Source organism: Podarcis tiliguerta (assembly GCF_965153285.1).
Source record: "Podarcis tiliguerta genome assembly, chromosome: 9".
Classification (NCBI taxonomy): domain Eukaryota; kingdom Metazoa; phylum Chordata; class Lepidosauria; order Squamata; family Lacertidae; genus Podarcis; species Podarcis tiliguerta.
The window spans coordinates 42,442,077-42,467,468 of NC_139542.1; the positions used below are offsets into that span (position 1 = coordinate 42,442,077).

At 40.1% G+C, this 25,392-nt stretch overlaps 1 protein-coding gene across 9 annotated transcripts in view; it reads right to left on the bottom strand.

Moving 5' to 3' along the window:
* MARCHF1 (membrane associated ring-CH-type finger 1) overlaps nucleotides 1-25,392 on the bottom strand; it is a 116,168-nt gene that overhangs the window by 76,983 nt on the left and 13,793 nt on the right. Inside the window, exon 2 of one of the 9 annotated variants that reach the window (XM_083457375.1) lies at nucleotides 15,207-15,480. The exons of 4 other annotated variants lie outside the window; for them this stretch is intronic. Coding sequence is in view for 2 of the 5 variants with exons in the window: in XM_083457373.1 (XP_083313499.1) it covers nucleotides 14,361-14,385 (25 nt within the window). In the remaining 3 variants the exon portion in view is untranslated. 4 more of the 9 variants (XM_083457376.1, XM_083457373.1, XM_083457379.1 and 1 more) reach the window with 4 other exon arrangements.

A 25,392-nucleotide genomic window follows, 5' to 3' on the forward strand; every position in this document is an offset into this window, starting at 1 on the left:
GTGATACTTGCCAAAGCAGCCATTAACTCAATGAAATACGTATCAGGAGAAAAATGATGACCAATATGAATATTATGGTATGACAATGAGGAAGAAAATGGCTGTAATTCAAAACATAGGCTTTTGGAGATAGTGGCAATGTGGCTTTTATCAGACCAGTTCAACCCTCATCACCACTGCACCACCCTCATAAGGCACAACAGTGGTACCTCGGGTTACATACGCTTCAGGTTACACACTCCACTAAGCCAGAAATAGTGCTTCAGGTTAAGAACTTTGCTTCAGGATAAGAACAGAAATCGGGCTCTGGCAGCAGGAGGCCCCATTAGCTAAAGTGGTGCTTCAGGTTAAGAACAGTTTCAGGTTAAGAACTGACCTCCGGAACGAATTAAGTACTTCACCTGAGGTACCACTGTACAAGATTTCTGAAGCTTCCCAAAATTTCAGGGTTGGTTTGTTGGGTGGCTAGCAGTTTCTCTTAAAGGAATTCCACTTAGTTGTCCTCTGGGTTCCTGCCTATAATGACAACTCACCAAGTTTTTACACAGCCCAGTAATCTTGACATTCATTCTAGGTAAAATGTTTTGTCCTCTGCCAAATTTTTGGAAACAATTGGAAATGCTGTTCCAAAGCTGAAGGCTGCCAACTAGACTGATTGGCCCCCCTTAACAAATTCATGCAAAATATCAGGCACCTCTAGAGGCTTAAGGAGTCATTATGCTTTGGAAAATATGCTGCCTACTCAACCTGTGAATATAAAATTTTTGCATCCCTTGCATACTTCTGTTGTCATACTGCTCAGTCAGGGTCTGATCACAGATGAAAATCAAGACAGCAGCGCTCAGGGATCATTATAACACACAGCAATATGTCATTGGGTTTGAGAGTTGGCCCCTTTTGACAAATTACAATAAAAAACAAGCATAATAACTAGTTGTACTTTCTTGCATACCTAGATAATGTGCATATTCTGATGCAATGGGGGAACACTGCAATTCTGTAATTTTAAACTGTGTTGAACTCCCACAGAAATTAATATGATCTTACTTGAGCTAATATTCACATACACAAGATTATTTGAAATTACTGTGGCCAACTGAGTCTAAGAACACCAGGCCAATAAATCCATACAGTCAATATCATATGTTCATATAGGCTCATATACAATCTTGTATATGGCTGTTCCTGGCTACAGCTGTGCTGGAATGTGATGAGTGACACAAGCATTTTGTCCCTTGATTTGTCCCTGGAAACTACACTTGGGTTCAAACCAATATTTTTAATAACTCAAGGGAGATGTAAAATTTAAAGAAAATTAATACAAATTATAGTCTGATGTATTAAAATTAACATTTGTTTCATCTACAAAAGGCAGCTCTCTTTTATTAATGCCATGTAATTTAAATATCTCAACAAGAAACGATTTGAGACACTTTTAAGTCAAAAGTTGATGCTGTCTGATTCCTTAATAAGACACACAAATGGCATTAAACAAAAGGAAATGAAACACAAAGCATTTTCCCACACATATATTGAACGACTTATTCCCCTTTCTTGGCAAGATTCCTAACAGCAACAGAATGAAGGAATTTTGCGGGTTATGAAACACATTAGCAAAGATGGACAAGAATGCCCAGGACTAGAATGGTAGTGGGGGAGGGATCTGAGCTCCTATGTGCTAACAATACTCTATTTTATTTATAAGAAAGTTTTTCAAAAAACTACCTGCAGTTTCCAAACCAGCCTTAAGGAAAGCACAACTCAAGAGTACATTACAAAAAGTTAAAATGCCAGCCATTTGAACCAGTTGCAATGGCTAACTGGGGTGATGTGAACAATGAGCCTGTAGGTCAAAGATAATCTAAATAAATAAATGCAGATATAATTGGATCAGGGTCCTGGGAGATGTGTGTGGTCCCCTCCCCCCCACACACACACATTGTCTCTCAGGGTAGTTATTCAGTATCATTGAAGGGCAAAGGAAGAATATGTTCTATAAAGAGAAAGAGCAGAGGACTGCTAGACCTCTAAAGCTCTCATACACAGACATGTAGCTCATGCCCAACACCAGTACTTATCAACTTAGTGCAATCTGTTACAGTTGTATTAGCAAAGAGGGCTGAAAAGGAAGACAAGCTATCCAGGGACAATGGTTTCATGAAAAGGGGAAGACAGCTGTATTCCCTAGTTTGTTTTTTAAAATGCAAAAACAATAATAATGGCCTACATTGTATGCTTTTTTCAGTTGCTGGTCTTGCTACTGCTATCAGTGGTCATGTTTTTATCTTGCCAGATTGGATTGAAGGCCTACAAATGGCTACTTTCCTTGAGAATATAAAAGGAACATAGGAAGCTGCCTTCTAACAGTCAGACCATTGGTCCATCTAGCTCAGAAATGTCCACAGCCTTCCCAGGTTTCAGAAAGCAGCTTTTCCCAGGCACACCCGGAGATGCCAACGATTGAATCTAGCACCTTCTGTGTGCAAAGAGTGTGGTCTGTCACTGTCACCCTAGGCCCTTTCCAATCTTGAGGAATAGCAATATGGTGAGCTTGGTAAACAAGAGGGAAATTTGACACAGGGAAGGCATATCAAATAAACTGAAAGAGTACAGTGGTACCTTGGGTTAAGAACTTAATTCGTTCCGGAGGTCCGTTCTTAGCCTGAAACTGTTCTTAACCTGAGGTACCACTTTAGCTAATGGGGACTCTCACTGCTGTCGCGCCGCCAGAGCACGATTTCTGTTCTCATCCTGAAGCAAAGTTCTTAACCTGAAGTACTATTTCTGGGTTAGTGGAGTCTGTAACCTGAAGCGTCTGTAACCCGAAGTACCACTGTATTGGACAAAAGGATCTGCACCAAACAGTTGCAGTCTATATCCAGGCTGAGTGTACCCAAACCTGTTTTCTCAGTCTGCCACTAATGCCACTGGCAGTACATGAGGGGAAGGGGAGAAAGCCACAGGGTTTGGTGAGGGGAGTAGGAGAAGCAACCAATCTGCCACACACTCAAGAAATCAGTGGGTCTGTAACCATCACTCTTGTTTTAAGTGTGTGCTGACCAGTTTACCTTAACTTTTTAAAGAATGTGTGTGCAGTGTATCTCCCCTCCTAAAAGGAGTTTTCCTATTCAGGGTACCAGCCAGGCATTGCTTCCAAGCAGGACTTCCCACTTTTGTTCATTGTCTCACATTCATTTTTTTGTTTTACAACTCTTGTTCTATATTACATGCTGCTTAGCATCCTCATTGGGCTGATCTTTGTGGTTTACCAACTCTGCAACCTTTTGGGTTCTCCCAATCTTGCTGATGTCTCCTCATTTTTCACTGGTTCTATTTTCGCTATAATCCAGGTGTGTGGTATTAGTAATGGGGGACATCCCAGTAAGTCATACAGAGTCTGCTCCTGAGTATGACTAACATTGGGTTATCACCAAATTATTTCATCTTTGTTATCTCCACCCAATTAACAATATGATGAAATCTCTGTAGCAACAGCATGATAGTACAGAAAGCAAGTTTATAGATTCCTATAAAATTCAATATTATGTCAGGACATAACTAGTCTCCACCTCCACACACAAAAACACACTATTCTATTTTTAGAACTCATCTGTCACTAATTCCCACTATATTTACTTCAAGAGAAAATTACCCCTTTGATCCCTGTTCTCTGTAGCAGTTTAGCTAATGCCATACAGCATGTATTTATTCAACAACTTCTAAGTTCAGAGAATTACTAGGAAATGAGTGATCTAGAATAAAATACAAGTGCAGCTTTTATTTCAGACAGCTTGACAGAAGTCCTAATTCTTTGACTTGTAGGAGTCCAAAATAATTGGTTTTCATTAACAAATGTTAAATATTTGTTATTGAAACTTGTCATTAGTTAATTTAAAACAGCAGAAACAAGAATTTTACAGAAACTTCCTCAAAGAAAGGTGAAACGTATTTGGAGAGAACTAAGCAGATGCCTGTCTTTTGTTTATTGCTTTGCACAATTAGATGGTGTATTAACCTGGAATACACTATTAACAGGCTTTGGGGAAAATATCTAAAAGTAAAATATCTTGGAATTACAATAATTGTGAAAATACGTTTCCCAATGATGCAAGAAAGAAAATGTTTATAAAATGATATATAAATGGTGTGATATATCCTGAAAGATACAAAAAAAAGTATCAAACTGTATTATGCCACAAATGCAGACGCAGTGCATGTTTGGTGGTACTGGAAAGTTATGCATTAATTCCAGGGAGGGGAAAGGTGGAAGTCACTTAGGCAATGATTAATTGGAGAGCTAGAGAAAAGGACAAAAGGAGGATCATAAGGTGTAGCTAGGAAATCTCTTGAAAAGAGCATAGATGCCGATTGCCAAGAAGAAGGAGGAAAACCCCCAAAGGTTTATATTAACAACTGTTGCAGGGAAAAATGGTATATGATGAACAGTCTGCAAGTATGAAGCATGGGCAAGTCATGGGAATAAAAGAACCCCCTTTTAAAACCAAACGAGGTTAAACACATAGTGTAGAGAACAGAAACTACTCTGAAGAAAATATCTTAATGGACATCCTGTCAAAGTTAAAGGTTTAAGGACTTAACCTAAGCTTCCTTTATATATTTCAGTATGTCTCATATGTTACTACCAAAGCAAAGGGGAGATTTTTCCAAATACAGTACATGCATACATATTTAAATCTCTATAAAGCAGACCCACATTACAATGATTAGAAGCTCATATACAGTACTGTGAAACCTAGACTATTTTCGCCCCTTTTTGTGAAGTTGTTAAATTGACTGCTTTTCACATCACGGTATAAGAGAGAGAGTGTGTGCAAGTGAGAGCCTGAATGCTCCTAAGAACAATTGTATAAATATTTTACACACAGCTGATAAGAGCCTAGGCCAGAGAGCATTCCCAGAGAAAGAAGAGTAAGATAGCTGTCCCCATGGATCCTGATATTCTCCCACACAGGGCTCTGATATTTGTACACACAGAAAGACAGCATGATGCTCCTGCAAGGTCTAGGGGTGAAATTATGCCAAATCCTAGGCAGTAAGGTAAAGGTAAAGGGACCCCTGACCATTAGGTCCAGTCGTGACCGACTCTGGGGTTGCAACGATCATCTCGCTTTATTGGCCGAGGGAGCCGGCGTACAGCTTCCGGGTCATGTGGCCAGCATGACTAAGCCGCTTCTGGCGAACCAGAGCAGCGCACGGAAACGCCATTTACCTTTCCCCCGGAGCGGTACCTATTTATCTACTTGCACTTTGACGTGCTTTCGAATTGCTAGGTGGGCAGGAGCAGGAACCAAGCAATAGGAGCTGACCCCGTCGCGGGGATTCAAACTGCCAACCTTCTGATCGGCAAGTCCTAGGCTCAGTGGTTTAACCCACAGCGCCACCCACGTTCCATATCCTAGGCAGTACTGTTCCTCAAATACTTGTATAAGAGCTTGCACAGTAAAACAAACAAACAGGTATTACAAGATAATAACAAAATGAGAAAGTATAAACTTTGGGTAAAAACTGGCAGCAATAAAAACACAGTAAAACATATAAAGTCATGGAAAATAAAGGCTTGACACTAAAAAATATAGAACATAGGTGCTGGGTCCCTGTCAGCCTCCCAAGGAAGGACATTGCATACACAGAATACTACCAACTGAGGCAAGATATAAAACCCTCTTCTCAGACATCACCTGCCTCAATTTCTCCACACAGAGGAGGACCTCAGATGATGGTCACAATTCACACTGCATGGACAAGCTGGTGTGGAGGCAGGCAAGTATCCTGGTCTCATGCTGTGCAGGGCTTTAATGGCAAGCACTTTAAAGACAGAACTTTGAATTGCGCTTGGTTAAGAAAAGGACCGGTTTATTATTGATGTGACATAATAAATTACAGAGATTCATTGCACTTCTCACCTCATTAAGAATGCCTTCAGTTCTATTTACATCATGTTCTGCTTTTTAAGAAATCTGAACAGCATTCCCTTTATCCAGTTTCAGAGTGTGAGCGTAGTAAAAATGCTATTTTTATTTGAAATGGGGGAGGGTTCAGCTTTCAACACTTATTTCAGTGGTTGTAAAGACTGCTTCAGGTATTCTTTTCTGACAGCTGCTGTACTTGCCTCTTTCAACCCTCTGACCTGCTCAATTTATCCATTGTTTAGTGAGAAAACAATGGACAAAAATGTTAGCAGCACACTAAACTGCAACACTAGAAGGTGCTGAGAGACCTATACATGGTTGGGTCATTCCTAGCCAGTTTTTCTATGGTTTGCTTCAGCGTGCTTTTAAATAGAAACTAAAGTCACAAGATCTTAATTATGTTCAAATTGTCCATACTATTTCCCCCCTCTAATTAAAGATCAATTTAAAATAACAACTTGAAAACCTCAGCTATTATAATCTCATTAAGCTCTTTTCCCTTCTAATTCATTAAAGGGCCTATTTTCTCCTCTAATAATCCTTTTCCTTGCAGATGCTGTTAAAAAATATTCTCAACTACAATGTGTTGATAACAAGCTAACACAGTTACCCCCCTAGAAACGAACATTACATAGTTATTTATAAGAATAGAGAAAATCCCTTTATAGTTTACTTATGTAATGGATACTAGTTATATAGTCGGTCACAGGTAATTACCGGCCTACCACAATAATCACCTGTAAGAGGTTCAATAACTAAAATCCATTTATCCTGAAAAATTTAGACTCCACCATCTGCCATTTCATTCTGTGAGCAATGATGGTGAACTTCAAACTTCATGTGGCATATACATAAATGGCAGATCTAAAAGAAGTTTTTAAAAATACCATCTACACTTTAGATGGAATTTAGATATGGAAGGAACAGGCTATACATGGAGTGTGATGGCATAGTCTTATCCCCTTTGAGCCTCAACAGATCATATGCTAGTTTGCATGCAAAGACATACCTTTTATTATCTGTAAAATATTATAGCAAATAAGGTATTTTAATTATACTGAGTCCTTGCCTTTTGAAGTTTCCACATTATACATGAGCTTTCACACAATGTGAAAGCCAGTTCTGGAACTATAGTGGGATGTTTATGTTTCTCCTTATTGGTACAAAATGTCGGGAAGGGCAAACATTTCTGCCCTGCCTTTTCAAACATTTCTTACAGGAAAATATCAAAATGTAACAAAGACTGAAAAACAAATAGAGCAGCATTTTAAAAGCAACATGTTAAAAGAAGAAAACCTAGGAAATGAACACCATGAAATCACCAGCAGGGGGGAAACACTAAATTAACACCCACCCACCCCAGAAAAGTTATTTTCCTGGTGGAAAAGTGACATCAAGGTAGGTACAAGGTGAGCCTCCCTGGGGAAAGTATTGCCACAGTCAGAGCACAATCACAGAAAAGGCCTTTTCAATAGGAACGTCTGAATACACATCCAACATCAGTATCACATGAAGGAGAGGGCAGGGCCACACCTTCCAGCTCCACTCTCCCATCTCCAGCAGCCCTGCCCCCTGCCACCCACACTTAGAGGTTGCAGTAAGGCTCTTCATGCCTTCCTGGCTTTCCTCCTTCAGATTTTCACCAAAAGCGTATGGAGCCAGGGATGTGGGACTGCAGATTCAGCCCTCCCTCACATGTTGTCAATCATGTGTGATAAGAACACTCAAATATAGCTATGATTATGGCAACACTGATTGTTTGGGTGGGATGGCAGTTGAGGATTAAATAGAAAGTTCAGATTCTGCCCCCCAAAAAAACATTTTTTGGAAAAACTTACAAATGTGGAAATGGCTTCATACTCTCAATTATCGGGCTTTGACCCAGAGAAGTGTCTCATAATCCCACAGTCCCACACGTGATTCTGCATATTATAGGAAAACTCCTAAGACTTCAGCTAACAGGTACATCAAACAATGTGGGAGGAATTAAACGTTGTGTTATTATGATCAGTTCCATCAGTGCGAGCATTTCTGCCTGTCTGACAGAACAATCTTCTCTCTCCTTCCCCCATGCACTGTTCTGAGGCCTATCTCAAGCACCCACCCCAGCCAATTTGGGGAAGCACAAAGCATGTTTTGGGTAAGGAGATGGGGGAAAACAATGGTTGCACTATTGGGGCTTCTTGTGGTGGCTCCAACTCTTAGCCTGATCCTCAAGGAAGGTTTTTCATAAGCAAGTCCCTGCAACTTCAATTGGGGAATTCCAAGTGGCCTTACTTCACCATCTAGATATGAGGTCCATAATTTAGGTAAGGTCAAAGTATAAACTGGTACAACACATAAATAAAACATCCTTGTTTTTTTGGTAGTGACGGAGTCCAGTCCCAATACTTTTAGTTGAATCTAAAATACATCATTGTGCAAGACAAACCGTACAGAGTGCATTGCTTATCTGCAAAACAAGTGTTTAAATATTTAAACCAGGATTTGAAGTGTTTTATGCTGCTTACTGATTGTTGGCCCTCTACTTAACGAGAAAAATTTTGACACACAATTTCTATCATAAAGCAATTTGCATATGTTTATAAGAAGAGTCCTTGAATTGCAAGCACCTGACTTAGGAGAAAGACTAATCCCAGGTGACCAATATTCTGTACTACTCTCATGACCTGAAGAATACTTCACACACACCCATTTTCATGCTATGAGCTGATTATCATGTATCCTTGCTTGTATGAATTAACTACCTGGGTTCCTCAGTCGAATGTGAAACATTAGCCAATGTCACTGAAAGACAAACTGCTGGCTAGGCTATTTTCCTCACTTTTCAACTCTTAATCTTTCAAACACAGAGAAGGTTAAAATATATATACAGAAGGAATAGTACTATCTTCAAAATAGGCAGCCATCCCAAACAACAACTCTAATTGATTTGAATGCTCTTGTCATGGGGAGAAGTGCCTCTCAATACCTCCCCACTCTGAGTTTTGGGGGCAAGTTACTGAAACGGTTACCTGACTTTGCTTGGGGCCATGAAGTGTTTGAGAGACACTGGGAGTAAGCAGAGAGAGGAATTCCTGGCCACCAGTTTGGGTGGACTGGGTCAGCTGATTCTGAAGAAGGTGCCCCCAGACAAAAGACTTGTGGCAGGACTTTGATTTGGAATATGGGGCAGGGGATGAAGTGGATTGGTCCAGGGCAGCAAGAGGAAAAATGATGAGAGAATTCCCTGTGCGCCACTCAGAAAGTAGATGTGTTCCTAGAGTTGTATCTTAAAGTCCTGTCTGCAGCTACAGAGACCGCTTTGGGACTAGAGTACGAGTCTGAAGTCTCTGATCCACAACCAAAGGGCAGACCAAAGAGAAATTGAAGGGCTCCAAAAAGACTGAACCTATGGTTTGAAACCCAAAGTAGCTGTTGACAAACATGGACTGTTGTAGCCCCACCCAAGTCCCTTTGCTGAGCAAGCAGGGACTACAAGTCTCCAAGGAACACTTGCCTGAGAGCAGAATTCACATATGAAGTCCAACAGTCCAGAGGTCAGGAAATCCAAATGACTGCAGAGTCAAGGGTCTAGTCCAGACATCAGGGAATCCAGATGATCACAGAGCCAAGGGTCCAGGCCAGAGTTAAGAACCCAGCAAGAAACAGCAAGGCAGGGGCAAGAACTGCAGGTGCTGTTACCAGCATCTGACTGCTGCTGAGAGCTCTGTTTAATAAGGCCAGAGCCAGCTGGTTCTCATCAGTGCCTTCTCCTCTGTGAAGGCTGATCAGCTGCAGGTGGAGTAACTCTGCCTTCTTCCCATTCAGGCTGCTGTTCAGCAGGTGAAAATGATTCCTGGCCTTTGACAAGAGCTTTGTGATCATCCAGAGCAGTGGAAGAGGAGCTAGTGGAATGTGCAGACAGACAAGCAGACTCCTAGCTACATGATTTTTACACACACGCCCCTTGGCCTCAGTGGGGGCCAACTTGCCCCACCCTTGGTACACTCCTGATCAGAGCCATACGAGGTACTGGTGGGTGCACTACTGCCAGCAGGTGGCATATTGCAATAACCTGATCTAGACTGGAAAGACTTGAGTTCAAATCACCACTCAGCCGCAAAGCTGAGTAACCTTAGTCTAACTTTATTTCTCATCAGAGTGCATCTCCTGAGAACAAAGGGAGAGCGGGACCAATTAGCTCACTTCTACAGGAATTCTGCACATGCCCCAAGATGGTGTGTGCATTTTGGCTATGCTGGGAGAAAGGAGAGTACTAATGTGGTAAACAGACAGCAAGCCTCCCCAACATGGTGAAGCCGTTGCTGACAGCAGTAGGTGACCGGACAAAAACAGGAATTGAATGAATTTGCTTAATTAAATTCTCAGAGTCCAGTGCTACATATTATTCAAAAGATACCTTAAATCCAGCCATTAATCAGCCCTTGTGAGTAGATGGATTCCTTCCGGAAAATTTATCCTGCTTTGATTAAAACAAATCATTCATTATTATTATTATTATTATTATTATTATTATTATTACTACTACTACTACTATTACTATGCTTCCCTTGAGAATTCTAAACATGGACTGAAATTTAAAAATTTCAGCATGGACAGTCATTCGTACCCCCAAGTTGTTCAGCTTTTTGAAACCCCACCAGAAGGCTGCTTCACACTGCTCTTTTTCATACACTCCAACTCCTGCAATGCTTTGATTAGATCTCATTGGTTCCTATACCCCTGATTCTTGAGCAGGTTTATTACATTTCTATTTCAGATCAGTAAGGCATCCTTTTTCAAGAGGTACTAGCTGGCATCTCCCAAGAGGGAAGTTGTTGTTGTTTTACCCTCTTTCTATTTTTAACAAGGAGGGCTTAAATGAACCCAAGGGAATACAAGATACAGAAGGCCCATGTTTGGGGTCAGCCGTCCCTTCAGGACCACTACTTTGACAGGCAGAATGATTATCTTAAAACAGCCAATCCCTGTCAGACCTCCATATCCCAGTTGTGATTGTGAAATGGCACACAAGCAGATCTGTTAACAGGGTAACAAGGTATGCTGCCCTGAGGATAAAGACAAAGGATAAAAATGTAATTAATATCCCGGTTTATTTTTTTGTGAAAACTCTTATTTATCCTTACCCCTTTTGTTGCAGAACTAGACCATCTAGACATTTTATTAGCACAAGGGGGGGAATCCCAAAGATTAGAATCAGGATATAGAACCTTTCATGCAAGATTAACTATCCTAAACCTTTCCTGAGTACATAATTTATTTAGTTCTGCAGCTAATGTTACAACAGATATTTGGATGCCTTACGTGTTGTTCCAAGGTCAAAAAGGTAAGTTACTTCTGAGTATATATGCAGACGATTCTGCACATGGCTCAGATTAAATAATATCCTTTAAGACAGGGCTGTTGAAACAGTACTGGGTGGCAGCCCCTTAAGCAATCTGGAAAGAGCAGCTAATAGCAATTTTATCTAAAGGACAGATGTGAAATTTGTTCAACAGGTGATGATAGAAGACTTTAAACATTCTGCATGTTTGGAGGGTACAGTGGTACCTCAGGTTACAGACACCTCGGGTTACAAACACCTCGGGTTACACACTTTGCAAACCCGGAAGTAGTACCTCGGGTTAAGAACTTTACCTCAGGATGAGAACAGAAATCGTGCGGTGGCAGCACAAGGCCCCATTAGCTAAAGTGGTACCTCAGGTTAAGAATGGTTTAAGGTTAAGAACAGACTTCTGGAATGAATTAAGTTCGTAACCAGAAGTACCACTGTATTGTCCCCTTATGTAGGGAATGGGAGAAAACAGTGATGTGGTTTGCACAAAAAGCAAAACCATAGTTTAGCAATATTTGTGAACCCAGCAGCTTAACTATGATTTATTAACTATGGTTAAAGAACGCTTGTTAACCAAGGTGTGTAGTTGTTTTTATGAACTTTAGTTAATGTTTACCAGAGCTTATTGTTATTGTGAACCTGGACGTCCTTCTTAACTATGCTTAAGGGAGCTGTCACCACCCAAAAGCTACAGAGCCACAAGTGAAGAGCAACAAAAAATTCAAGCTGCTTTCAAGACTTGGCTGCTCTCATTTGTGCTTTTAATTATTTTGTGGTGTTAGAAACAAAGGTTTATGTTATCATCTTCCAGGTGCCTCAGCTTTAACTATGGTTAATGTTAACAATGGTTTAGTGTAATGTGCAAACCACCCTTGTTTATTTGTTCTTGCATTGAAAGCCCTCTAGCTGTTCCAGGAAATCATTTCCTTTACCTGGAAATTATATCTGCCATGCATCAAAGGTGGGTCTTTTAGATCTGGCAACCCTTTCCACAAGGGCATGTGAAAGGGGTGTTTTGGGTTCCAGATGTTTGGGACTTGAACTCTCATCAGCTTCAGGCAGCAGAGTTGTAATTCAAAACATCTAGAGAAACATCTGCAAGGCACAGGTTGGCGAAGACTGCTCTACACCATGTATAAATTATAACCTGCTATCATATCCATCTTGCTCATTCTTCCCTTGTGTAACTTCTCACAAATAGAAGATAAGGAACCAAACCTGTCTCTGGTCTATACCATTTCAAAACGTAAGTTGGAGAGGGATGTTACCCTGAATGCTACTCCATATTTAGAAGAAAACAAAAAACAAAAACAAAACCCTGCACCCTGAATTGGCACAATGCAGAAGAGGTGCCTTATCTAATTGATATAACTAAGCAGGTACTGAAAGTGGCCTGTTTTCAACAGATGCAGCTTGGACACTGAGAAAATTTGGCAGATTTTCAGATTTAAATGGTGCAAGCTGAAAATAGATCAGCATGGACATGCTGGTTGCACTCTTCAATCAACCATAAGCCATAATTAGTTAGGAAGCCTGCTGCAGTTCTTGGTCCTGTCTTATCTATATACAATATTTATTTAAGCAAATAACAATCTTATTTTGACACTACCTGAGCTATAAGGAAACCTGCTTTTCTGTTTAAATTAGTATGGTATCATTTGTGCAATTTTACATAGAATAGATGACACTAGGGTTTCTGTATCTAAGTCCACTCACCTTTTGTGATGGGTGGTGTTGCGGCCAGGCATCCAGGTCCCTGCAGTGATGCAGCATGGGGGCGGGGAGTTGATGCCCCTCTTGTGCTGACTCTGGCCATGTCACTGGCACTGGGTGGGTCCACATCCTGTGTGGCCCTGCTGGCCAGTGTCACCAAAGCATGTGGCCATGGGAAATTTCACCACAGCGAAGCCGTGAGGGCTATGACACAACCATGCTATGGACAAATGTCGGCCGCCATATTGTTGGGACCAGGTAGGAATTTTTCTACTTGGCAAATTGGCACCAGTCATTTGGTATTCGCCTACCTTGTAGCAATAGTCACAACTTTGAGAGGTTAGGCATTGGGTAAGCCTTTGTTTGGATGGCAAGGTTGTAGCCTCTGCCTGCCCCTCCTCATCCTGTTAAAGGGATCTGGGGCCATGCCACAACCGCAATGGGGCCCCTTGGGGTGCCCCTATTTAATGTAAGTCATAAGGCTCCTCCTATTGGTGGTTTACCCTTAGATGGACTCTCTGCAGATGGGCGGGAGTCGATACATAGGTTGGCTTCACCTAAAGCCTAAGCCAAACCACTCACATCTGTAAGCAATAAAGTTGTGGCTTATTTGATCACATACACCTAAATACTTGTGTCTGTGTGTTCATTAATTACTAGGGAACCGTGGGTCACGGGGCCTTGGCACGCAAGTGATAATTTCTAAAAACCTGAAAACCTGGAAGACATTAAAAAATGATCTCATATTGCTCAAATATCATCTCCTGCCTAATTAGGAAATTCTATCTTACTGAGCCTCAGCATTCACTCACTCAGTGATAAAATGTGCTGTCCAAGGAATTTAAAAGGCATGTATGTCAAAGGTATTTAGGTTTCACACCTAGGAGAATATAGCTGATGACTTTAGAAAAAAGTTTTATAACATGCGGTAACGATCACCATTTCAATCATATCCTACAAATTATCCCCAAATCACCCACATCTTCTTTAAGAATAAAGTGCTTTAACAGAGTTTAGAAAGAATGATCTGAGTTTAAGAAGGAAAAGGATATACCCTCTTCTTCCTTCTGATAATGCTGTTTAGGATTCAAGATTCACTGGGTGATATCTGATATATATGTACCGAACCTGCCCGCTGATTTCAATGACTCTATGCAAAGCAAACACTGGTTATCACCCATTATTGATTGACTCTTGGGCAGAAAACCCCTACCTGAAACTCAGGATAGGATTCATTAAGCAGAACAGTTTAGAACTTTATATTATTTAAGAGCAATAACTACATTTATAAAAGGAAGAAAAATATTACAACTCAGTAGGTGTCATTATAAAACTAAAAGATAATATACATTGTATCTGTGTTTATTTATGTTACCTACCTTGAGTCATGAGATACAACAACATGAATTGAGAGAACAGAGCATAAATAAATCTACCAAGGCAATAACTATTCTTCTGCCATTTCCTCCTTGGAACAAAAGCCAACCCTATTTCCAAACAAGCACTTGTAGCACTAATCACAGATGACTCACAGTCTCATCTGGTTTTGCACTTAAGCACATAAGAAATTACATTGTCCCAAGCATGTGGGTTAGTGGGAAAACATAATTTATTTGTTTGCACACATTTTGACCTTTTAAAAAGAGCATTTATGCAAACTGTATTCTCTACGTAAAAGTAAGAAGGCTAGCAAAAACCACTCTTGCATGTGCATCTTCATATGTATGTATGTATGAATGTATATTCATATGTAAGAATGTAACTACTTACATTCATAAATAAAACACTGTGTGTGGTTGGGGCATGTGTAACTCCATGAAACAGATGGAAAACCTTCTAGGCCTTTTAATTGTTGTACTCCCTCCAGAATGGTGTTATGCTACTTTTTTCAATAAAAAGTTAGTATGCAGTTTTAATGTTGCATTTTTTCTGGATTGTATTTTATTGATATTTGTAAGCCACCCTGGGAAAAACATAACTGTAGACTGGGGAATTAATATTATAATGAACACATAAGCACATGTGTGACTGTGTATATATTTGTCACAATATTTCAAACCCTCCAAAGGCATAAAACTCTTTCCCAAAATTCCCTGAATCTTTCACTAATCAGGAAAGGAGGGATAATATGATATATTGAAAAGATAAGGACTAGACTGTTTGAAGGACCATCTTCTCTCCAATGAATATATCCATGTATTATGTCTTTCTTTGTATTCAGAAACCTGTTTAGCTGTTATGTACAGCCACGGTTGTGAAATTCCAGCTGGCACTTTTTCCTATTTTGCCAGGCATTTGGCTTATTTTAATTATTTTCCTGTCATTGTGGTTTCTGTTGATGCTGTTCCTGTTACTTTTAATTGTGTTATTAACTGTATTTAATTGGGTTGTATCCAATGCTGCATGCATCCAGTTCCACTTGCACAACAGGACATCTCCTTCCTAGCCCTGTGAGCTGTCAATATGTCCTCCAACCCTCTGGAGCAGTTTTTGCAGGAGCTGCAGGAAAGAGGAGAGATAGGAAAAATTCCAGTGTGTAAGTGGCAGCAGAGAGGGTGGAGCCAGGCTGGGCATGATTAGCTTAGTATACATGAACATATTTTTAAGTCTTGTGGACAAAGGCAGTCTAGAGGGCCAAAATTAAGCCCAGACAGGAAGAGGTCTACACATAAACTAAAACAGGAGACAACAGAAAGCTTGGTAAGCAAAAACAAAACAACAAACAGGAATAAAGAAACATAGGTATACAAAAATGGGCATGACTATTGTCATAAAGAAGCAGAAGTTTTTAATATTTAGCCAATTTTAATTATAGCATTCTGATATTTCAGCCATTAGTTTATGTATCTTCATATTACAGTATCTATAAATCTAAATTTAAATTTGATAGAACCAGAGATTGCTTGAACTCAATAGTATATGCTACAAAGACACTATTAGTTACTGATTTTATGCTTATGCAAATAACATGCTCTCTGAAATGTATTTCTTTTTGCACTTCAAGCAATGTAGAAGATGAAAAAAAACCTTTATAAAGCAGCTGGTCCTTATCACTATATATGTAAAACAGTCCTTTATTCTGTAACTGTAGTGCAGAGATTTCAGAAGACTGTTCCAAAATGTATTAATGTAAGCAGTTTAATCTTGTCCCACTGTGGCACTGTCTCCTTTGAAGTGATTTAATCTGAATCACACAAACACAACTTTACATTTTGTTAGAAGTCTTTAATTCTTCAAGCAACATTCATCTGAGTTGATCTAATGAATTATATAACAGGGGAGAGACCAATGTGACCCTTTTTGGTAAAAAGCTTTATATCAGTTGTTTATCAATCAACTGTGATGAAATTTCAAGATGGAGTGTGTGTGCTAAAATTAGAGGTGGACTGGTGGAGGGTCTTTCATGGCTTTGGGACAGAAAGAGATTTATTCAGTTTGGGAGGGCTGGTTCAGTGGTTCACTATATTGCAAGACAGGATGTGGGTAGCACTGTGGGTTAAACCACAGAGCCTAGGGCTTGCCAATCAGAAGGTCCCTGCTCCTGCCAACCTAGCAGTTCAAAAGCATGCAGTGCAAGTAGATAAATAGGTACCACTCCGGCAGGAAGGTAAAACGGCGTTTCTGTGCGCTGCTCTGGTTCGCCAGAAGCGGCTTAGTCATGCTGGCCACATTACCTGGAAGCTGTACGCTGCCTCCCTCGGCCAGTAAACCAAGATGAGCGCTGCAACCCCAGAGTCGTCAGCGACTGGACCTAGCGGTCAAGGGTCCCTTTACCTTTACACTGCAAGACAAGTCCTGCTTTCTTTTCTTTACATTGTTTTTTTTTTAAGCCTTGCCAGGTGCTGATCCCACCCAGCAAAACACTCTTCCCAGTTTTTCTATCTCATTTTCTCCTCTTGTTGGTTCAGACCTCAATGAAATGACATAGCAAGGAAGAAGAAGCTAGGCAGGAAAACTTGCGAGAAACTCATCCAAAATAACAGGACTAAAGAGTGCTCAGGATACCTCTCTAGATTCATCTGCTATAACAGTGGAGTCAAGGTCTCAGGGGATGCAAGTGGTTTTATCCTCATAATGCTTTGGAATATTTAGATCTGGTTGCTGTAGGCAATTCCAGAGAAATATTGTAATCAGAATTTGCAGTATCATGTAAAAGAGGTGGTCAGGTGATCAGGTTTGTGACACTGAAGCACAGCCCATTACTTCACCTGAGTCCAGAAAACAACCCCACTTCCAGTTTAAAGAACATAACAGAAGTTCAAGTTTCACTACTCATTTTGCTAATCTCATAAAACACTTAAGAAAATCATAATATGCTATTTCCCAAAATGCACAACAACAGCATAAACCAATAGGTAATTATAATTGCTCGTAACAACAGCAGAGAGAAAGTGACACGAATTCCGCTCCTGTCACCAACGTAAGCAGCATCTCCTCGGGGCATTTCAGCAGGCAAAAGCAATACCAGGTGTCTTATGTCTCAAAGGGAACAAAATTAGCCCTACTGTGAGATGATATTAGAATGCGTATTATATTAGTATACTAATGGGGATAAAGAGTTGCTTCACCTCCCGGGATAATTATGTGTAATCTAATTTCCTGGAAACAGGTTACTGCACAAACCAATTATAATAGCATCTCCTTTTAAAGAATAACTTGTTCCCTGCAAAATACATTTATACATTAGTTTGCTTGTTGAGGGGGAGAAGAGGAGCAATGTCCCTCCCCCACATGCTGCTGGTAGTGATGAGCATGCCAGTATTAAAAATAACCTCCTGAAATTAGCACCAGATTTATGTGTTATACTGTTCTCCATTTCTAATTAATTCCACAGAACTGTTCTTCATTTCAAAATTTTGTTTTCTCATAATCAAAGCAGAAGTGAATCTAATCAGCATTTTATCTTGGAAACTATTGTTGTATTAGCAAGTGCTACACTACTGACTTGGGTAGTTCATAAAAGGATAAAAACAGACTGCAAGTGGAACACCACCATCAATTTATGAAAACATTACTATAAAGCCCAAACTTTCCAACTTTTAAATTTCAAGATTTATACTGGAAATGTGTCGTTTTTACAAAAAAAAATATCAGTTGATGCCTATTTAGAAGTAGACATCTAAGCAGTAAACTTATTTGAGTTCAGTGAGGCTTTGTGATGTTACAATACAGTTAATCCCACCTATGTTCCTTTATTAGTATTATTATTAAAAATAATAATATTATGCTTTGACAATATGTAGCAAAAGCCATTATACATCAAACATTCTTGGTTCTCATGAAAAAGAAAGAAAGAAGTGAACTACAAAAGAGGGGGAAAGGAAAGGAAAGACAAGGAAATGACATATGAAGAAGGGAGAGAGACAGCATAACAAATACTATATAATACTATGAAAAAATTAAAAGGAAAGGAAGAATGTTGCAATTTACTTTGTCATTCCAGAAACATAAAAACTGGTATGTTTATTTAGCAAATTATTTGCATTACAAAATCAAGTGGTAAAGTTTACGGTTCTAAACTAACCAGAGCTGATGTGCTCAATTACAGTTAGTAATTTTTAAGAGTCTTCTCTAGCCAAATAAGCTCTCAATAGCTTTTCCTTCCAGCTAATTTCCCTGCCCTTCATTCACCCCCCACCACTCACTCACAACCAGAAACAGATGCTGTACAGCAGTTTTCCTCTGCTTCCAGCTCCTCCTGCTGTTTTAACTTCTAGTACAGTTCAGATATTTCAAGGACTACTGCCTTGAATTCACTCTATGGTCAGTCACCCTGCTACTTGAAGCCCTCTAGCACTGGACTCTGTTGCCTAATGGATGCTGCATGTGTTGTTGCTCTGCTTTGCTACCAGCTCCAGGTTTTCTTCCAGCAGGATTCTCTCAGATAACCAGGCTTATTCTTTTTTCTATGCTTCCCCAACCAACGACTGATCTACAGCAAACAGAGCTTTTATCTCCCCCATCTAGAACTTCTGACCAATCATGTTCTTACCCCTGTTTGGACCATCATCTAGTAAGCCTTCTTTCAGTGGACCACCTGTGGTTCTTTATGGACCTTCTAACTACCTATCAGGTTTAATTACCCCCTTTACCTACCAAATTTGTATTTTATCATCCACCCAGTCCATTTATAAACAGCATTTGTGACTTTTTTTTAGTTTACAAAAGGCAAGAAGTGCAGAGTTTATAAAATTATGTAAAGCATGGGAGAAAGTGAAAGAGAAAAGCTGCTTCCTTCTCTCTCACAACTCTATAGAACTCATGGACTTAATCAAGCTGAATGTTGGAAGATTCAGGCAGAGAGAGAAAAAGTACTTATCAGAAAAGTGTAACATATAACAAAAATTAATCTGCATAAAAGCTGTGCCCCTCAAAGGTCAGTACTGCACCCCTGTGAGGTCTGAGCCCTTGGTGGCTGTCCAGCTGGCCTAAGGACAGATAAGCCCTGCCTATCTGCACCACTCCTTTGTGGGAGCAGACTCACCATATATTTCTGCAAAGGTATATTGAAGGCACACATCAAAATTTTGTCCATTGTGGTGTTTTAGCTTTGGTAATGTCAGGGGCTGGGACTTAGGAGAAATGGTGGGGACCTCCCCTCTTCTCCTGAACCTTCCTGAGGATAGGAGGGCAGTATAGATTTAGAACAGTGGTTTGCAGAAGGGCATAGTTCAGAGGCTGCAGAGAGCAGAAGCTGGGAAATATTGGAAGAGGAACAGCAAGAAGAAGAAGAAGAAGAAGGGCAGGGGCGTAGGAAGGGGGTGCGGGGGTGCAGTCCGACCTGGGTGACACCCTGAGGGGGGGTGACAAAACGGCGGGCAGCACTCACTGCGGGGCTCTGCACTGTCCCCCCGCTGCCTCGCCCCCCAGCTGTAGGGCGACTGAGAGCTCGCATGCGCCATCAGTATGGGCACTGCGTGTGCGCAGCCCGGCGATTCACCCTGCACTGGGTGCTGGACAGGCTTCCTCGGCCACTGCACCAGGGGAGCGACAGCTGGCAGACTCAGTGTCCTGGAAAAACATTCCTGCCCCCCCCCCTCCCATGACCAGGCGGCCATTGAGGGTATTAGAATAGAGAGCTGAGAGGCAGAAAGCTCAGATTAACCACCACAGGAGTGACGTCGAATAGGGGAGACGTAGAGGGGTTGGAACAATGCCATTATTAGGGAAGGCTGCATTCCTTTGTCGTTATCTGTGAATTATTGAATAAATTGCTTCGTAAGAACTTTAATTGTTTCTCTGATTCTGGGCTGCCACCATGGGAGGGATCTGATCCCCCAAAGCCTGACAGGTAAGGCCAGTATTGTTGATATGAAATACCACGTGCATAGAAGATGGGGTGCAGCATCAAAGTACACAATCTGCACTATGTCACTCTCCTGATCTGTCTTAGAAAGGCGTAGATGAAAGGTCTAGCTTCTGCTACATCTGGCAGCATTTGTTTTGGAATATCAGACATGCAAAGCATATAATCCAGAAAAAATTATCAGAGGGAATTTAACACACACACACACACACACACACACACACAAAAGCATATCTTAATTTATGCTTTATTTGGAGCATTTTTTTAGGGTGGGGGAATATAGCCATGATTAATAAGCTGCACTGAAGTACAATAAGTCTGTTACTTACATACATTTAGCTTGTGCGCATTCAGCTTTACGCATGTGGCAATAAATAAAAAAGGGGATGGAAATGGGTGGGGTTTGGGGGGAAATGATATTGGCAATCCCACCCACCATTGAACCCAATGTGTTTTGACTACATGTGGTTTTGGCTTTAGGCGCAATCCCTGAAACGTAATCCCCATGTAAGTTTGTGGACCTCTGTATGTACCATGCCAGGAAGGTGGGCAACACAGCACAATCCTATTCATATCTAATCAGAACTAAATTACATTGAGTTCAATGGGATTTACTTCCAGCAAAGTGAAATAGGACTGTAGCTTTTAAGCTAATAAATAATAATAATAATAATAATAAGCAATATAGTCTTATACTTGTCTGGATCATGAGAGTGCTGTTGCAATGATTACGTTATTTTAGAACTGATCTAATAAGAAGAAAATGAGAGCTCCTCTTATTAACTTGCTGTTACCAAAGCAACATATGTGAGCAGTAGGAGATCCAGAAAGATGCATAATTCTTTCTTACATTGTAATGAGCTAATTAGTTTGTGGCCTTTGCTTTCAATTATTTATTGCTAAAGATTCTGCTCTTACTCTTCCCCAAACATTACACTGTAATTGTATTCCAGTTTTAGGGCTAATTTCATTAAGGAACATGCTTCTGAAAGATCCCACATTTGCCAGTCCTGTCTATTCTCTATCAGTTAAGAAGGATGAGAGATCAGGCTTACGAACACTTCCTCTGACAAATTTATGCGCCTTTAAAAACTATGCAACATGCTATAACTCAACAGGTGTCATTTTTTTCCTAACATGGTGATGCAATGATGATAGATGCTTCATCTACTGGATTTTTGATACTCATATAGGTACTTGTTAAGACTACGTACGTGTCAAGAGTCCTACCAGAAAAAGAGTTGAGCAATCTTATCTTAGTTATGAGTAGCAGGGACTTCAGGACATAGAAACTGGCAAGGTCCTATTAAATAAATTATCATGAATCTAACGGGCCTGATGTTTAAGGGATATGACCAACATGCTCTGATAGGAACTCTTTTGTGTAAGAAGCAAGAAGTACGGCTTCACCATTGCGGGTGAAATCCTATAAACAGGGCAGATTAAATTGTAATTTGGTATAAAGAAGCAATTCAACTCCCTCTCCTATTCAACGAAAATTCATGCTCTAGCGGCACTTCAAATAATAGCTTTTGTTCCCAGTGTAAGCATTGACAAATATAGGTAAAAGGGAAATGGTTTTGTCCAATTCCACTTTGTACTCCAGCTCCGTGGTCCAAACTCTGTGTCTAGGGGGATGGGAAACCCTTTGAAACAATGTACAAGGTGGTGGAGGGATAAAGGGGAATGGCATAAAATTGCCTCCCCTCCTCTTCTGTTAGCAGATAACTCCACTGGATCAAAAGCTGTTGATCAAAACCTACAAGCAGGATGACAACACTGGATTTCACCCGCAATAGTGAAGCCATACTTCTTGCTTCTTACACAAAAGACAGCAATGGAGGAAAACTACTGCTTAGTAGAGCTGTTACATTAGAAGTTTCTTTATTCAAATGTGTGCAAATCTAGGCTGCAAAGCTAAGCACGCCTTTTCTGTTTTCTGCAAAAGCAATGAGTTCTTTTTTAGATATTCCATATATCAGCTTGCTCATTCACTCTTTTCTATCCTCTAAGGCCAAAACATTCAAAGTGAATTTTAAATTCAGTGAATCACGCAATCTTTGAAACTGTTTGGATTAAGTAAAAAAAACACTTTCAAAGATTGCAGTATGGGTGCTTGAATGCTCATTTGTTTGATCTCTTGTGCTTTAGTATTCTGTCATTTCTCCATTATGTACTTTGGTATTCATTCGGTTTGTTGTTCCTTTGTTGTTTCTTCAAACAAAACTTGCAGCATCAATGTTGAAAGCTGGTGAAGTAGCGATCTTCTTAGACAAGTTGGATAATTAAATGAAGACCCAAACCAATAAACAGAAACTAATAAAAGCAAGAGATTATATTTCATCAATTTATTAAGGGTACAAATTAAGGACAAGGTATTCATTACTCTGTGTGAATAACTCAAATTAAAGTTGGTTAGTTAATATGCATAGCTGTTCCTTCAATTTACATTTTAACTGTGACTTCTGAAACTGAAATGGGGTTCAACTCCTCAAGAAGTTAAGACTGCGATCCCTAAAGTCAACAGCATGCTCACAACATTCTGAAATTCAATGTAGTAGTTCCCACCATTAAAATGGAAACTCCTTTTTAAGCCTTGTCATGTTTCTAAGCCACTTTGATCCAGCATTGGCAGTTACTGGGCAAAACACACAAGACGCCTCATTTTTTATTTTATTTTAAGAAGGCACTGTTTGAACTTGATAGTATTCAGTTCTCAACCCAGTCAGTCCGTGTTGGTTTCCACTATCAGGGAGACTACATCTTTTTATGTCTTTTAAGATGTCAGTATAACTAGATTCATGATTCAAGTTTTGCTGCTTGAAAGCATTTCACTTTTAAATGGGCCACAGAGAATATAGATCCCTAGGAATCAATGGCACATGCAGCTATGCTCACTGAAACTAAGGCCACACTAGTTTTACACAAGTTTTTGGGCTTCGTATGAAAATCTAAGCTGGGGAAAAAATATTTTCTCAATACCTATGGCACACATTTTTAATATGGGGGTACTGTATATTAAATGATCTCCGGAAGACCCTATGACCCTGATCTGTTGTACAGCTTCACTACCAGTTACCACTGCTACAACATAGCCATTTTTAACAACCAGCAGAATCAACAGCATAGCAATAAAAATGAAAATATAGAAATAGTGATAGACACGCCCAGAGCATCCCATGAAACCTTAGCACTATCCACTCACAATTCTGTGGAGCATCAATGCCCCCACAATAGCCATGCACGAAAAGCACAGCTGTGGCTTACCTGCTCTATGATATCACAGCAGGTTAAGAGGCCTGCATAAAGAAAGCATGCAGCACTGTTGTTCAGAGGAAAAGGACAAAGGACGAGATTTGGGAGAGAGAATGGGAATTTCAATCCCCCATGGAAACATTTGAATCTGGCCACTCTACAAAGCAAAGCATATGTTTTGAACTCCAGGTGGAAAAGGAAGTGACAGCAGGATCACTTGAAAAACAGACAGCCTCAGAACCAGACATACAGACAATAGAGTCTTTATAGCAGGTGTGGGGAATCTTTGGCCTACCAGATGTTGCTGAACTACAACTCCCATCAGCCTTAGCAAGCATGGCCAGAGTTGGAGGACAAGTTCATGATATGCCCCCACCCCCCTTTTTTGTAAACCATTACGGGTTCATTTTACAATCAAGATTTTGTTAAATAAATAAATATTTATGGCACCTTTGATGTATGGAATAATTTACGTTATTCTTATATTATTGAACACCTCTTTGATGTAGGGTTGTGGTTCCCCCCATTTTACAGACAGACAAGAGAAGCTAGGAACTTGGCATGATGCCGACTTTTACCCCTTTCTCAACTGCTTCCCGTCATCCCCACAGTTACCATTTGTCCTAGCAGGAAAAACATACATGTGCACATTATGTTACATCACTGGAACTAATCACAGAGCTAAGTCATTTTAGTATTTTTGCTGGGGATTGGGATAGACTGTATAATCTAGAAGGCACTACGAAGGAGCTGTTTAGAGCATTACAGAAGGCAATACTGATGCGCTTAAACCCAAAATAGTAACTTAAAATCTAAAGCATTATAACTCATGACATTTTAAAAATGCTTAATGGCAACTTGTACAACAGTTATGGAATTCTTAATTTATAAATACACAGTGTGGCTCTTACACTTTATGAGGAAGCTATAATTTGGAAGCTTTCAGCTTGTATGCTGCGCATAATTTTATACTGCTGTAGCTAATTAACATTTTTAGTGTAATCATCTGTCTTGTTTTTAACTTTAAGTCAAAGAAAGCACAAAATGGAAGTTTTGTGAGTGTATACCTAAATTGTGGATGTACTATCCAAGATATTCTTATATACCAATATGATGGCAAATGAAATAATTTTCCAGACAGCTCAAAACAGATCTATAGCACTTCCTGCAATAGAAAGATCTATCAATGGTACAGAAATCTCAATAGATGTAGGCTAAAGGAGACTCCAGAGAACAGGCAAAAGTTACAAACATCCCCAGACATAGGAAGATAATGGGGACCAATTATTATGCAAAGAATCTACGTCTGGATCACATGCAGGAGACAGTACAGAAATACAGATTTATGATTATAATCAAAAAATATATTGAAATGAAAGAAGGCAAACCAAATATAGGAGGAAGGAAAGGAACACAAGGCAGGAAAAACATAGAAAAGAACAAAATCTTCTTCTGAATAGCAGCTTCCATGAATCAGCCATGGTTTGTCGAGCAAGTCACAATTAGTCCCTTAGGCAAGCAAAGAAACTGCAGTTGTTTCACCCAAGAACCTTGCAGCCATGAACTAGAATTTCTAGGCAACAGCTAGCCAAGCCAACAAACAAACCAATCCTGAAGGGGGGAGTGGAAATATTGGATTGGATTGGATTGGATTTTCCTTCCTTCTAAGAGCTTCCTGCACCATCTTAAGTAGATGTAACAATAAGGGAAACTACCTAAAAGTTAAGTTGTGCCTTCAGTATGCAGTCTTGCATAGATGTTAGAAAAGTAATAGAGTGGTCTGTCTACATTTTCCTCCCCTTATAAAGCAGCTGGAATGCAAGGTGAACTGGCTTACGGGGGGTGGGTGA